Source organism: Cryptomeria japonica, chromosome 9 (assembly GCF_030272615.1).
Source record: "Cryptomeria japonica chromosome 9, Sugi_1.0, whole genome shotgun sequence".
In the NCBI taxonomy this organism is placed as follows: Eukaryota; Viridiplantae; Streptophyta; class Pinopsida; order Cupressales; family Cupressaceae; genus Cryptomeria; species Cryptomeria japonica.
The window spans coordinates 158142155-158155484 of NC_081413.1; the positions used below are offsets into that span (position 1 = coordinate 158142155).

Consider the following 13330-nt stretch of genomic DNA (forward strand, 5'->3'; position numbering starts at 1 on the left):
TATGAATCCCACTACTCGCCGATAGTTCCAACTCATATGCCACTTCTCCAATCCTCCTGTTGACTCTGAAAGGCACATAAAATCGTAATTTCAATTTCTCAACTCCACTCTTATTGAGAGTAGATTGTCTGTAGGGTTGGAGCCTCAAATAAATCATGTCGCCCACCTCAAAGGTGCACTCAATTCACTGTTGATCAACATAGAACTTCTGTTGATTTTGCGCATGCTAGAGATTGTCCCTCAGAGTCCACAAAAATATCTTGACTTTGTTGTATCATATCCTTTGCTTGAGAGGTTCTGCTATCACCAAATATCAAGTTAGTGAAGCTAGGAGCTTCATAACCATATAGTGCCATGAATGGTGACATCCAGATGGACATGTGATAGGAGGAGTTGTAGCAATACTCTCCTAGGTGAAGCCATCTCACCCATGTACTCTGCTGCTCTGAGACATAGTTTCTAAGGTATCCTTCCAACCACTTACTCACTATCTTGGTTTGCCCATCAGTTTGTGGGTGGTAACTTGTGCTTGGAGTCAGCACTATACCACATAATCTGAAAATATCCTGCCAAAAAGTACTTAGGAACTTGTTGTCCCTATCACTCATAATATTCTTTGTTAACCCATGTAACCTGAACACCTCCCAAAAGAACACTCCAACAACTTGAGCTATTTTAATGAGCTGGTGATGGCAAAAAAGTGAGCAAACTTAGTTAGTCTATCCACCACCACATAAAAACTATCCTTCCCCTAAGCCTGTGGCAACCTAGTGATGAAGTCCATTGATATACTTTCCCATTTTTGACTGGGAATGGGCAAGGGTTGTAACAAACTAGCTGGCAGAGTGTGCTCATCTTTGTTTCTTTGCCATGTATGACACTCCTTGATGTACCTCAAAACATCATTTTTTAGTCCCTTCCAAGAAAACCTCTCTCGGATCTGCCTGTATGTCTTGAAGTAACTTTGGTAACCAGAAAGGGGAATATCATGGAAAGTCTTCAAAATCTTCTCCTTCAGCATGGATTCAACCACAATGAAGATCCTTCCTTTGTATATAATCAATCCATCAACTAATTTGTACTTTTCATCATGAAAAGTACCCTCTATGATGTTGGTTGCAAACTGATTTTTGGTATAATAAAAAAGAAACAACTCCCTCCAATCAATAGTAAGCTCACACAGTGAGCTCAAATGGGGCCTTCTGGACAAGACATCAACCACAATGTTATTCTTTTCTTTATACTCGACATCAAAGTCATAAGTCTGCAACTTACTCACCCACTTATGCTGCCTTTCATTCAAGTCTTTCTGATGCATGAAGTGTTTAAGACTGTTATGATCAGTCTTAACAACGAACTTACTCCCTGCAAGATACTACCTGAACTTTGCAAGGGCATGCATTATGGCAAGCATCTCCTTGTCATATATCAAATATATCCATTCAGGCCCTCTTAACTTCCTACTCTTGAAGACTATATGATGCTTATCTTGCATGAGGACTACACCAACACCTTCTCCAGATGCATCACACTGCAATTCAAAAGGCTTGGTGAAATTAGGTAGAGCCAAAACAGGGCAGGAACTCATGATCCCCTTAAATTGATCAAATATTGTCTATGCCTTTTCTGACTATTCAAAAGCTCCTTTCCTTGTAAGATTTGTGAGGGGAGCAGCCAACTGAGAGTATCCCTTCACAAAACTATGATAAAAACCACAAAGACCCAAGAATCCCTTTAAGTGTGTTATGTTCTCAAGAGGAGGCCAATCAATGGTAGCTCTAATCTTTTTAGGGTCTACCTTCACACCTCTTGCACTGATAATGTGACCAAGGTAGAGCAATTCTTCCATTTCAAATTCATATTTGGACTCCTTCATAAACAGGGACTCAGATTCCAGTATGCTCAACACTTCATCCAAGTGTTGTAAGTGCTCCTTCCAAGATTTGTTGAATATGAGTATGTCGTCAAAAAATATGAGCACGAACTTCCTCGACTATTACTGGAAGATTTTTTTCATGCATGCTTGGAATGTGGTAGGGGCATTAGTCAAGCCAAAGGGCATGACTAGGAACTCAAAATGCCCAAAGTGGCATCTGAAAGCAATCTTCTCTATATTTGAAGCTATCATCCTAATCTGATGATACCCCGACCTGAGATCAATCTTATAGAAGAACACTGCACCATGTAGGTCATCAATGAGCTCATCAATTCTCGAGATAGGATACCAATTCTTTATAGTTTTATGATTCAGGGCTCGGTAATCCACGTACATGCACATGGTTCCATCCTTCTTTTTCACCAAGACAACAGCTGAAGAAAATGGGCTTTTGCTTGGTTGTATGTAACCCATGTCAAACAACTCTTGGATTGCTTTCTCAATCTCACCCTTCTGCTTATTGGGGTACTAATATAGAGTAGTCATAATCGGCTTAGCTCCTTCTTCAAGCTCAATGATGTGTTATGCACCTCTTTCAGGAGGTCTACCAGGAGGTGGATTCTCAAACACTTTACTTCTATTGGTTATCAAAGCCTGAATGTCTTTGGGATAACTCTGATTCTCCTCTAGTGATTTGGAAGGCATGACCATAATCTCAGGAGGTCTACCAAGATATGGCTTCCCAAGGACCTTACTTTTGTCTGGAACCAATGCTTGAATGCCCGTTGAGTAGTTACCCTTGTCTTCAAATGGTTTTGAAGACATTATCAAACACTCTGCTACCCAATCCACTTGGTTATGGCGGATCAGCCTCTCCATCCTCTTCAATGAAGCAACTCTAAGTCCACCATTCAACATTCCTCTCAATACCACCTTCTTCCCATCAGACATGAATTTCAGCTCCATGGTTTGCAAATTTAATGTGATCTCACCAAGAGATCTCAACCACTAAATCCCGAGGATTGCATCATCAGTCCCACCAATGCTAACCACAAAAAAATTCATCTCTAATTTCATGATTTCCCAACTTCAGAGACATGTTGGAAATCATCCGGTTGCAAGATATAGTGGAGCCATCAACTACCATGACTTTAAAGCCTTCTACTTCCTTTGCCATTGGCCCCCTCTTTGCAACAATTCTCTCATCAATGAAGTTATGAGTCGCTCCTGTGTCAATGAGAGAAATGACACGATGTTATCCTATCACACCTCGAACTCTAAAGGACTCATTCTTGTGAATGCTCGAGAGTTGAGCAACCACTCCTCTATCTTCTGACTCAATTGCAGGCCCTTTCGGAGCCTCTTCATACTCGCTCTCCTTAATTTCAATCAGTTGTTCTGACATTTTAGAATATGATCCATCCGCAGAATAATACTCCATTTGATGCAAATTTCCCTTTCCATGACACTTATGCCCTGGGGCCCAAGGTTCTCTACAAGAATAGCAAAGATTATTCCTTCGAAGCTCTTGATGAAGCTCATCATCCATTCGCAAAGGAAACTTCTTGGTTTGATTTGTAAACTTCTTCTTATCCTTTCGGAAAGGGAAAGGCTTGGACTAAAATTTGTTCTTTGGGGTAGCCAACTCCATGCTTTGAGCCTTCTTGATTACATCAGCCAAGGTGGGCGATTCAAAGGCTTTTACCCAACCTTTCAATGGTTCTTCAAGTCCCTCAGTAAATAGGACCACCAACCTCTTCTCTGAGATGCTGCTAACCATAACTGAAAGACTCTAAAACTCAGTTATGAAAGTGTCCAAAGAACCTTGCTATTCGAGTTGAGCAAGTTCTCTAAATTTCACCTTCGAGTCCTTGGTATCAAACCTTTCAATGAGCTTGTTGGTGAAATCAACATATGTGGTGATCAAGTTATAACCAAGGGTGACCAACCCATGGTACCACCATTCATGGGCCACTCCATCCAAGTACAAAGTAGCGAACTTGATGGCATCTTCTTTAGGCATAGGCCTCAAGGACAAATAATTGTCCAACTTCTGCACCCATGCTCTAGTTGTGCTCTTAGTGCTTCCATCAAAATGTGCTAGAGTCACCCTTCCAAGAGCTTGTTGATAATCTCTTGGGGCAAAAAATCTATTTTCATTCCTCCTTCCTCGCTTCATTTTCTGATTTATGAACTGGTCTAAGGTGAGGATATCTCGGATCTCTCTAGGGAGAGAAGCATACTCCATATAGTTATTCCTTATTTCATCAATTGTAGGTATCTCAATTTTAGCTTGTTGTTCTTCTCTTGGTAGGAAGACAGGTTGCCAAGGTCTTGGGGCTGAACCTCCACTATTGCTCCCATTATTAATTCCATTCCCATTTCTTACAGGAGCATTAGAAGTACTAGCTTCTGGTCCATTGTTGGGTTGATTAGGGGTCCCAACAATATTCTAGTTAAGTTTCGCCAACAATTGAGACATCATATCCATCATGGCATTGAATTGTCCCTCAAATTTTTTGTCGGGTGCCTCATCTTGTTTTGTAGCCTTATCTGCCAGCAAATCTACTAAATCTACAAAATCCACTCCTTTCCCTTTGTTTCTCAATACCTCTAAAATTGTATCTTCTTCCGGCACTAAAGGAATCTGAAATTGTTGTCTCTTTTGTTCTCTGTTGTAGTAACAAACATCTCTGTCACTCATGGAGAATTCTGACCACTCTGAAACTCATAGGCTGGCAGGAAAACCAACTCTAATACCACTATAATATTCCCACTTTTTTTTTCAAAACAATATCACAATCACACCAATCACCCGTTAGGGTTAGAATAATGAAACCCAAACAACTGGAAGGAACCCTACACTTACTGATCACCAAGTTTCCAGATTAGGAGGGTGAGAGCATACAATAGCAGGGGATTGTTAGAGATAATCTGCTGAACTACTGAAATGCAATAATGGGCGGCAAGCCAACCCCTTCCGCTTATCCAACAGGAAAGCAAGGAACTTGGCGGTAAAATAGCCAAGAGAACAATACTTCAAACACAAATCACTCTACCATAATATTTTAATGGGAGGACTGAATACACTGAACAAACTCAACTCGATCGATTATGCAACGGGAGGATCGTCAAAACCAATATAACTCAAGCGCTTATACAGCGGGAGGACTGAGTTACAAAATATCAGATATAGGCAACAAGCCATCCTCTTCCACTTTTCAGCAGGATATGAAGAATACAATCCAGAAACGGTTAGTAGTACTACTACTTAACCTTACAATAGAGAGGAAAGATAGAGTAGAAGTATAATGTTGAACACATGAGATAATTATCATCAAACTAACTGAACACCAAAAAATAGTAGGCCGGAAATGCATAACCAACAACACATAAACTCACTAAATTGCCCATATCTCACTCATATCTCCTTCAATTCATCCCAAATCACTCCCAAACAATCACTACACAAGCAATGACTAAGAACACACGAAAAAGAGCTACTAAACACCCCACAAACACCTTGCATGCATCCCAATGCACTTCCCAAGAACCATGCCTAAGCGAGGAATTTTGATTTGCAAAATAAAATCTAAGACTCCAAATAAGGGGTTGTAAACTTACAAGATATATCACCAATAGCATAAAGAAGGTTTGATCCAGTACCCAAAATGACTAGTCGCTTAGGTAGGGAGGTATGATCGAAAACTTGCCCAACAACTCTAGAAAACACACCACACTCCAAAATACTGAAAATACGCATTGAAAATATCACAAGAATACACCACTTGGCTAGGTACTATGTCTCAAGTACGAAACTGGTAATACTAGGGAACCACACTCTAAAACTTCAAGTTCATACGCCAATCTGACAACATAACGATGCAATTTTTCAAGATGCCCCAAAATGAGAGCCCAAGGCTCTTATTTATAACTTCTTGCTCCCCAAATTCAAATCCAAATGCTCACAAAAATGCCCAAATTCATCTTTCCCATTTGCATCTCATTTACCAAGTGGATCCAAAGATGCACCATACTTCAAGTCAAAATCACGCCTAGCCAACAAGGACCATGATTTATATCTTAGAAAATACTTTGGTGAATAAAATAACATCTCTTTTTAATATTGGCGCCCCCCTTCAAGACATAAACAATTCACCTAGCAACTTAGGAGACATCATGTTATGCACAAAATCCAAAGTCATTAATCAATATTAAAAATAATAAAATTAATTAAATATTAAACCTTAGGACAAGGAAATAATATTTAATTAAATCACTTATGACTCCCATATTGATCATCAACAAAACTAAGATGAAGATGAGCAAAAAAGACCACTAAACTGCTACAGGATCAGGACCCTGTCCACTGCCAAAAATAGAAATGCTCCATATTGCCACTTACTAAAAATAGTAAGTCATGAATTACTCCTCCGAAAAGCATGATCTTCGCACCCAGTGACAGAGCTTGGAAAGCTTAGTTATACAACATCATCCAAACAACCAAACCCTAACTTACTAAAAATAGTAAGTTCTCGCTTCACCAACATTTGAAACTCTAATTCTCCATTCCACATAACCTACGGGTCTCCAGAATAGGCCAATGGACCACTAAAAGCACATTACACTCCAGTAGTCTACCTTCCCAATCCGTGGCTGGGAAGTGATCATACTATATAGGTGCACATAAGGTTATCCATGCTCTCTGCCTCTAAAGTGGACCGACCTAGTCACTACACGATGTGCTCGTATGCCCACACTTGTAGTAATGTCACCCCGCAACCTAGCCCACAACCATCGAGGTACACAAAACTGATGTAGCTCATGGTATATATGTGCTAGAACGCACAAACCCCATGCAAACCTCTTGAGCTCTGTCACTAGGATCTCCAATGTCCTCCCCCATCCAATGGCTAACCTTCGTGTCTCTCTATCTTGGCATAAGTAATCACTGATGACCCCTCCAACCACTACTGGTAATCTACATCTACTGCTAGCCATCACCTCCCAACTCACGTGCCCCAGTCTCATCTCTAGATCTGGGTCTACAAAAACCCATCTCAGTGCATCCATGTCTCCCTCTCTATCATAGACTACGAGATCCCCATGGATCAAAATCTGTAGTATCTTGTATGCATCCTCCAATGTGATTGACATCTTGCCAATCGACAAATGAAATGAACAAGTCTCAGAGTGCCACCTCTCCACTAAAGCAGTCAACAACCCAATGTTCATCCTGATCTTTGGTATGTACATGACATATCTCAGGTCCATAGCCTCAACAATTGCACGCTCCTTAAAGGTCAACTTTGCACGCAATCTCTGTGTCACAGGGAATCTCTGTCGCGACTCAAGCTGGGGTAAGTACTCCTGCATCCAATCAAATCAATCGTGTCAATCCTAGTGGTGCTCATGTTCATCACATAGTGCTACTACTATCCTAGTGCTTATGGTTATCACATGGCACTGCATCCTATCCTAGTGTATATGTTTATCACATTGCACTTGATCCTTGCTTGCTAGAGCACTTGCCAGATTTTATCAATTCGACGACTTATCCTATACTTAGCTTAGCAAACCTACTTGTTTTAGGGCACCTGTTGAGTGAATCCTCTCAGCAGTTTATCCAATTGGCAAAGTATGTTTATCATAGAATTATCAATTTTAGCCTATTCTTCAGTTTGTCTCCCTAGGATACCCATTTGAGTGAATCCTCTCGACAGTTTATCCAATCGACAACGTATGTTCATCATATAACTGCCGATTCTAGCTTGATCAGACATAGACACATTTTTGCTACACAGACGCAGTTTTAGCATTCATAAAGAAGCTTTCCTATCCTAGGCACGCCTGTTCATTACAGACGTGAAGCTGCTTTACCTAGACGCAATTGTTTATCCTAGACGCGTTTTTTAATCACAAACGTGTCTGACAGACCTAGACGCGCCTGTTGCACACAAACACACTCATTTTACTACCTAGATGTGATCATTTGCATAGACGCGACCATGCTATTCATAGATGTGCCTGTCCTACACAGATGCATCGAAACCTAACCTAGATGTGTTCAAGCAACTTTTTACCGATTCTGTGTTTTTGCATTTCTACTCTAAAGTGTAATAAATAAAATAATTAATGCATAAACGTACAAAGTAGGTTTGAGGTACTCATCGACACACCCATGTCATCTGGCCTCTGAAACCGCTAGACCCAATCAAACCTGTGTAGCCTATCTGCCATCTCTCCTGCACTGTTGACTGCTCTCTTAGCTCTCTATGCACTCTGATCTCTTAAGTGTGTGGATGCAAATGAGGTTGTTTTCCTTGTGGCCTATACATATAGGCTGCTTAGCCCTAGTACCCCATGTCAATCTTTTCTCCCCGCGTTAGTCTCTTTCTTGTCAGTCCTTCCTAGTCTTTCTCTCTTATCGAGAAATTATCTGCAACCCCTTTCAGTCTTTCCATCTAATCTCTCGAGGGGGCATATCATTCCTGTCTTGGGGCAACTATTTATCAATTTTTCTTCTTTGAGCCAACACGACAAGCTGCATTGTCTCGAAGAGGGGCAAAACGTAGACATCTAAAATTGTCCTCTTCAATTAAATAAATATTTTTATTTATTTAATTATTTTACACTAAGTCATCTATTAATTAAATAAATCTTTATTTATTTAATTAATTCATTTTAGCCTCTTCTAACCTTTTTCCAATTTAAATAAATACTTTAATTTATTTAAATAATCTTTCTCCTAAATTAAATAAATATTTTATTTATTTAATTATCCACTTTCTTCTATTAATTAAATGAATCTTTATTTATTTAATTAATTCATTAGCATTTTCTACCTATGACACATGTCATTCATCTCTTAATCCCTACACCACCTACCCTTTCATTATTTCCTTTACCTACCGTTTAATCCTAGTCGACCATTTATCTTTACATCTCTTAATCTTATCCTTCCATTTTCTATATTGTTCTCTATATAAGAGGAAGCCCTCTTCCTTTTCAACCCTAATCAATGCATCTAATCAATCTTATGCAATCAAGTCTCCTTGCGATCAAGCTATCAACCACAATCCATTCTTTATTGAGCTCTTGTGCACACATAAAATCTGAGAGCAAACATATTAAACAAGATCAATGGAGATACGAGACAATGAAAATTGAAACCCTACTTGACATGTGAATGGTAATATTGCTTTATTTTGTTGATTTGCACGATCTTAGGTAGACTTCATTGGTGTATGGTGAATGTTTGGTTGTAGGACTTTAGATTGTTGTGGTTGAATCTTTATGGTTTTACAATAGGTTTTCATCATCACTTTTCACCATATACAGTTGGTCTTTGTAATTTCGTTGCTTGCTCAGAGCTGTTATTATTTTGTTTCTAAAACAGTTTTGTCCATTAGCTTTGCTGATTTATTCTTGATAACTAAGTGCTTGCCTTCATTCTATGTATCTTATTCATTTACTCGATTCAATAAAAAATAAAATAATAAATATTAAAAAAACTTAATATAGTTGATGACTTTTTGACCATATGATCAAGTTTTTCATCAAAACTTTGGTTCATGTTCTACAATAGATCATCAAAGTCATCAAGTTAATTTATCATAACATATATTTTTCATACATTTAATGTTTCAATTATTAAATAATTGATATCAATAATTTTGAAAACTGCTTATTCACTTTTATGTGATAAATTAGAAATCTCAAATCCTTTAAATACTTTATACCGATTGAACTTTTAAATACTTGGAACACTTGGATGTGAACCTTAAATCCTTACATTTTATCAAAAACCTAGCCTAAACTATTATAAACGTTTGATATTAATTCACATCGCACTTATTTTTTTAGTTGCGCACAAAACAAATCCGACACGAAAGAATCACACAGTAACAGAAGACGGGTAAGCCTTCTTATTATAACATTCAGTCTTCAACGTGTACCTCTTTTGCGCCCTTGCTCTTTTTTAAACATCAATAGCAGAGGCAAATGGCGACAGTGAAAGTAGAAGCAAAGGAGGAAGACAAGGCGAAATCATCCTCTACTTCATTTTACGTGGATCAAGTAGTGGTGAGTTGTTCAAGTTGTTGCATAGTTGTAGAACTAATAAATCTTTCCATGTCAAAATTTTTCGTCATCTTATAAATACATTGGTGATTTCTCAGGCGCCAGGAGACATTATTGTAGACCTCACAAATCTTTCCAATCAGACGCTCAGGGTTGGAGGGGGTCTTCGTCAGGTACTTGATTCAGGGCAACTGATATCAATATTTTTTCTTTATCTCTGTTAAATCGAAACGAAAGTCTAACGAATTTAGTCAGCAACTCTTAGACATAATTGACCGAGTATTTGCAATCATAATTTTTTACTTAAGCTTGAATTGGAGGAAGGGAAGATTGAATGCTTGTTAAGAAATCCTTTGTTTTCGCTTGGTTGCAAAAACCTTACTGAGCTGGAGCTCAGCGGAGGGGATTGATGCTCTGTGGGTTGGAGTCTACGAAGTGAAGTTAGATATAAAAATTAATATTTTGTTGTGGTTTTTTTCTCAAGATTTCCACGTAAAATTGTGTGTACATCTTGTCTTTTTTATTAGATCTTAATTGTGTGAATGCTTTGTTTGTTGCTTTTAAGATTATTAAATTTAAAAAGTTGAGAAAGTTGACCTTGTACTGATTCACCCCCTTTCAGTATAAGTGTGTGTTTTCTTAAAAAATGAGAGTTGAAAATATGAAGTATTGCTTTAACTGGCATAGCTACCTTGCCTGGACAGAAAAGCATAACACAATGTTGTCCAAAAAATCTGCTGGCTAAATTAAATGCTGACAGCATATTGTAAAGATTTTATATTTCGAAAAACTTGCATTATTTTTCTGTGGAGATGGGAGCAGACAAATTGTGAGCACTGCCTTTACATTTGACAGTTGAGAATTCAATTTAAAGCTGTCAAGATGCATTGTACAATTTTAAAGTGAAAATTTACAGGAATATATTATACAACAGTAAAATTGTTCACTTATGGAAAAGTTATAGCGGCCAATCAGAGAAAGTTTAAATTGGATGTTTATATATTTTTGGAAAGTTTGTCAAATTCAAATATTAAAGTTTTTGTGGCAATTTATCTAATTTTTTATTCTGATTGTGTTGGAGTATTAAAATATACAAGTAACCTGTCTGCTGACAAGAACTAGGAAACACCTTCAAATTATATTGCAAATAAAATAGCTCCCAGTGTCATGTAAAAATAAAAATAAAGATAAAAACATGTATGTAAACTTAAAACTTTTGAATATCCAATTTGAGAAACGTACAGGTTTATGACAGTAGTAATAGAGGCACTGAAGATCAGCAAAAAGGAGCGAGAAGATAGGAGACACAAGCAGATCAAACTGTTTGTTTAATGTAGTGTATGAAATTTGACTTAACAAAAGAAAGATTAGTTTCTTTTGCTAAATGATCTCACTACTAATTAGCAAGCCTTTTTGGTAAAGGAGTCTAATCTACTCCTATTCTATCAGATAGAGTAAATTATTCTTATCAAAGTTTGAAAACTTGGATTTGGACTCGACTCAGCAGCCCAAAATTTTGACTTGGACTCAGGACTTGGCACGGAATTGGCATAAAATTTGGCATGGACTCAGCAAAAAAAAACCTCATAATTACACAAAAAAAAGAAATCAAAGCATTTAGATCACATAAAAGTCTAATTTGACTATCGATTTGTCATAATTTAAACATTACACTTCTCATTTGATCCTCAAACTCTCAAAATTTGAAATTTCAGTCACTATTGCTGTTATGTTCAGGTGCCAGAAGAGGTTAGGCTCAGGACTTGGGAGTCCGAGCCTAAGATTTGGTAGTCTTGGAGCAGGATTCAGATGAGTACTCGGCCAAAATCGGCCAGACTCGGCTTGGGAGTCCTGGTCGACTTTCCTCAGCTGCCTTGAGGAGTCGCGAGTTGGGCAGGTTCTGTTGTGTACTCGTCGACTCCTCATTCTTGATTCTAATTAAGCTTAATGTGTTTTAAACTTGAAAAATTATAGTTTTCTAAATAAGCTAAAACACTACAAGAGAAATGAGACTGTTGCTGTTTTACATAGATTGAATTACAGAATTAACAAGATAATTGCAGAACTGTAAATGGACTGCAGAGAACTTGAAAATGAGTTTGCAAAACAAAAGCGATCAGAATCTAAATCTTTCTCAAAAATGTGCTTGGACTCCACAGAAATAAAACCAGAAAATATCAGGAAGATCACAAGTAACAATAAGAGTGAAGACAACAGAGATTTAATCTATTAATCAAATGATAAAAGTGACAAGGAGAGAGGAGGAAAGACGCTGACAAACTCCTATGAAGTTGGATATCAAGACCCAGAAGAAAACCTATAGCAATAAGAAACAAAGAGAATGCTTTTTGGGCTGTTTGAGAGCTGGCCAAGAATGGTCAAGCCCCTATTTTTGTTTTCAAACCTGCACTACAGTCAATATAGTAAAAATAATATATGGAATGTGTGTGCTCTTGTCCTAAGTGTGTCAAGGACTGGAAGAGCAATAACAATGCAAGTAGATTGTGCTTAAATATAAATGCAAGTGCTGGTAAATGAGAAATGAGATTCCAAGTGCGATAGCAATAGAAAACATGAAGAGAAGCTAGAGCAAGATCATAATATGAGTCACCTCCCCAAACTTGGTTAGACCAATGGAGGCAAGAATACTGCTGCAAGATGCTACTAAACTACCCATAAACTTGCTAGAGTGCTGGAGGGTCTTCATATGTGCTTCACAGTGCTGGTAAAGTGCTCAAGAATGCAACAATGGCAGAATGCTGACAGTGTTCAAATTTGTAAGAAGAATGAGATAGATTGAGAATGAATTCAAAATAGGATCAAAAGGAGGGATAAGAAGGAGTCAAGTAGCCATTGTAATTCACACCAGAGTGGTTAACTACAGGCTAGGAAGGTGACATGTAAAGAAACACTTGGAAATGGTCAAAAAATGATGAAATGTTGCAAGACTCTAGTGTATCATGCAAACACATGCATGTCACACTAGTGTTTGGACAACTATAGCTTGGAAAAGGTTCAAACACTAGACAATGACAAAAAGACATCACTTGCGACATCAACTTTAGGAAAGACGACAATGCGATGCTAAGCCTTGGGACCCTGGGATACAAAAAGGCTAAGACAAAGGTTTAAAAGAACTATAAACAAACTAAGGGAGATGGATACTAAAGTGAACTCAAAAAATAATACGTAATTGTAAGCATATACAATTTCCATCATTACATTGTTGTGTCCACTTTAATGGTCTTATGGAACTACACTAATATGCATGCTAAAGTACAAAAATGAAATATTGGAAAGTAAATAACATCATAACACCCAAAAATAATACTATAGAGGAAGTAGAGGTCTTCGAGTGGGGTGATCACATCC

General features: G+C 38.0%; 1 protein-coding gene across 1 annotated transcript in view; it reads left to right on the forward strand.

Moving 5' to 3' along the window:
• The first annotated feature begins 9734 nt into the window (after positions 1–9734).
• Positions 9735–13330, forward strand: part of LOC131059112 (uncharacterized) — a 116533-nt gene continuing 112937 nt past the window's right edge. The window contains exons 1-2 of the mRNA XM_059211322.1: positions 9735–9961; positions 10057–10131. Coding sequence (XP_059067305.1) covers positions 9881–9961; positions 10057–10131 — 156 coding nt within the window. The 5' untranslated portion in view covers positions 9735–9880. The remainder of the gene's footprint in view (positions 9962–10056; positions 10132–13330) is intronic.